Source organism: Lepus europaeus, chromosome 16 (genome assembly GCF_033115175.1).
Source record: "Lepus europaeus isolate LE1 chromosome 16, mLepTim1.pri, whole genome shotgun sequence".
Lineage (NCBI taxonomy): Eukaryota > Metazoa > Chordata > Mammalia > Lagomorpha > Leporidae > Lepus > Lepus europaeus.
The window spans coordinates 36,665,364-36,668,759 of NC_084842.1; the positions used below are offsets into that span (position 1 = coordinate 36,665,364).

General features: G+C 56.4%; 1 protein-coding gene across 1 annotated transcript; it reads left to right on the top strand.

The window, feature by feature from the left end:
- Positions 1-334: 334 nt before the first annotated feature.
- Positions 335-3,087, top strand: HAND2 (heart and neural crest derivatives expressed 2). The gene is made up of 2 exons (XM_062212991.1): positions 335-960; positions 2,325-3,087. The coding sequence occupies exons 1-2, from the start codon at positions 406-408 to the stop codon at positions 2,421-2,423; spliced, it is 654 nt and encodes a 217-aa protein (XP_062068975.1). The 5' UTR covers positions 335-405; the 3' UTR covers positions 2,424-3,087.
- Positions 3,088-3,396: the final 309 nt, after the last annotated feature.

Consider the following 3,396-nt stretch of genomic DNA (forward strand, 5'->3'; position numbering starts at 1 on the left):
CAGCCTCGCAGGAGCCCGGGCACCTTTGCATGAGCACGAGAGGAGTCTGCCTCCGCGCAGCAGCCCGGGAAGCAGGAGCCGGCGCGCGGGCGGTGGAGCTAGGCGGGAGCCGGCGGCGGCGGCGGCGGCGGCGGCAGCCGGGGGCGCACGGTGCCGGGACCAGCTCGCCGCGCCCCATGGGGAGCCGGTGGCCGCAGCGCCTCTGAAGCAGGCCCGGCTGGCCAGGAGGGGGGCCGGGGCCCGGGCTGCAGCAGCCCCCTCTGCGGCTGCCGAGCCGGCCCGGGCGCCCGGGGTTTGGGGGGTGGGGGGTGGGGGAGGACGCGGAGCGCCGAAGCCGAGGCCCGGGTCGAGGGCGCGGCGGGGCTGCGCGCACGCTGGGGCGCGTGGAGGGGCGCGGAGGGAGAGATGAGTCTGGTGGGGGGCTTCCCCCACCACCCGGTGGTGCACCATGAGGGCTACCCGTTTGCCGCCGCCGCCGCCGCAGCTGCCGCCGCCGCCGCCAGCCGCTGCAGCCACGAGGAGAACCCCTACTTCCACGGCTGGCTCATCGGCCACCCCGAGATGTCGCCCCCCGACTACAGCATGGCCCTGTCCTACAGTCCGGAGTATGCCAGCGGCGCCGCCGGCCTGGACCACTCCCATTACGGGGGGGTGCCGCCGGGCGCCGGGCCCCCGGGCCTGGGGGGGCCGCGCCCGGTGAAGCGCCGGGGTACCGCCAACCGCAAGGAGCGGCGCAGGACTCAGAGCATCAACAGCGCCTTCGCCGAACTGCGCGAGTGCATCCCCAACGTGCCCGCCGACACCAAGCTCTCCAAGATCAAGACGCTGCGCTTGGCCACCAGCTATATCGCCTACCTCATGGACCTGCTGGCCAAGGACGACCAGAACGGCGAGGCGGAGGCCTTCAAGGCGGAGATCAAGAAGACAGACGTGAAAGAGGAGAAGAGGAAGAAGGAGCTGGTCAGTACCTGGGGGCAGGCGGGAGGTTGGAGGTGCGAGGTTCCGGGGACGGTGCTCCCTAGAGCTTTCCAATTGGGCTGAGGAATGAGATCCTGCATTTTTGGGCTGTGTCCCTCGCCAGGGGTTTTTGCACCAGGTTGTGGTAGGAAGGCTTTCCTGCCTTAGCAGAGGAGATCGGGGGAGGGTGTCAGCTGGAGGAGATCTTAGGAGACGCTTTGCGCCAGTGGTCTCTCCCCCTCTCTACTCCCCCACCTTCCCCCCAGGTTAGCCGCTGCTCCCATAGGCACCCAGGACAAGCCTCGCTGGTCCCGCTACCCCGCCGGATCACACCGGCCTGAAACCCTCATTCCGTATCCGTTAGAGCCTTCCCTTGGCCTCCAGTTCGGTCTTGCTTTCAGATATTTCTAGAGTGAGTCTCCGAAAAGTTCTCCCGATTATTTCACTGTTGGTCTCATTTGGGAGTGAGGCTGCCCCGGATTATGAGCCCTAAGAGAGTTTGTGCTTGTTCTTATGGCTATGGCCAGAAGACATAAAGGTACACATAAAAGAAGCTCCAGGGCCCAGACTTCAAAATACAGCTCCAGTGTTGCTTTTGGCTGTGATGTAAAGATGCAGTTTCCCACATGAGTATACTGCACAGATATGTCTAGTTTTATTTGAATGAGCCTGTACAGTTTAAAACAAAAACGCAAATGTTACCATGGCTGTTGTTATTAGCAATAAGATGAAATTGTACCCAGCTGGTCAGGGTTCCTACCAAGGGCCCAGAGGGCAGTGGTGTTCCAGACAGGGCTACTGCTAAGAAGGGCCTGGAAAATAACTCCATTTGCTGGGTTTTCCATCTTGGGGGCCTTCAGTCCTTTGGTCACCAACTAAACTGGTGGCGATCTTCAGAATAATGGGAGGAGAGGCACTGCTGGGCCGGAGGGAGAAAGGCCCCGGCCAGGGCGGACAAGCCTGTGCCCCATTTTTCTTAGTGCATGGATCTGGGCTTGCTATTGAAAACAGAGAAACCAGATTTAGCGCCAACCCTCGCTCCCACCTCTACATCTGGAGTCAGAAAAAAAAAAAAAAAAAAGGCCCCCAGCTTCTCCATAAACGACTGGAAAACGGGCAGTTGTTTATAAACTTGCCCATCCGGTAGTTGAGCCTTTCGGCCTGGAGGCCTCGGTTGGAGCTAGGGCAGCGCAGACCTTCCTAGATTTTCTGCAGGGGCTGGGACTGGGAGCCACCCCCCTCTCCAGTCTGTTCCTCTCTGTCTGGAGCTCTCCTCTGGCCCAGGAAGCGCTAGGGTAGATTGGAAGCAGGTATCCTCTCTGAATGTCTCTTTCCACTCTTCTCACCCTCGCCTCCTCTCTGCCCAGAATGAAATCTTGAAAAGCACAGTGAGCAGCAACGACAAGAAAACCAAAGGCCGGACAGGCTGGCCGCAGCACGTCTGGGCCCTGGAGCTCAAGCAGTGAGGAAGAAGAGGTGGAGGACAGAGCGAGCGAGCTGGGGGCCAGGGCGCCAGACACACACCCAGGACTCCAGGCAAGCCCTTGGCACTCAGCTCTGAGGACTTCTTGCATTTGGAATCATCCGGTTTATTTATGTGCAATTTCCTTCCCCCTCTTTTTGTCCCCCTTTGAAGCATCTGCTCCCCGCTTCCCTCTCCAAAAAAAAAAAAAATGGATATTTGAAGAAAAGCATTCCATATTTTAACAGGAAGAGGACGCGCGCGTGGTAAGGGATCCCATCGTCCCGTAGGTTCTCTGTGTGTGAATGTTTCCTCTTGGCTGTGTAGACACCAGCGTTACCCCATTCCCAGCCACCTAATCCCTTCCAGATAAAGACAGCGAACACTAGTGTGTACGTGAAGTGTATGTTTAATACTTGGCCTTTGGATATAAATATTCCTGGGGATTATAAAGTTTTATTTCAAAGCAGAAAACAGGGCCGCTAACATTTCCATTGGGGTCAGTATCTAGTGCTGTCCTTTCATCTGTGGTTGTCCCTTATTCGAAGATGTTTCCAACAGCTGCTTGTTTCGTGCACTTCCGTCCTCTAAAACTAAGTGGAATTTAATTAATATTGAAGGTGTAAACGTTGTAAGTATTCAATAAACCACTGTGTGTGTTTTTTTTTTACAAACCCTAATCTTTTAATGGTTGATACCTCAAAGGAGTTTTGAAAACAATGCTGTTATACTTGTTTTCATAATATTTAAAATATTCAGAAGTAAACTAAATTATCATAATTGCCTGTAACTTTATTTGAAAGAGTCAGTAGTTCCTATCAATCAGCATGACCTGTGATCCAGGCAGGGCCAGGAGATTCTGTTAAAGGCAGAAGTTGTGGAAATCCTGTCCTGGGGCCTGAGCACTATCTCCTCGGCTCCTTCCCTGTCCTCCAGCTGCCAGTGAGTGGTCCTTAGAAGGAGGGTCTGGGCAAGAC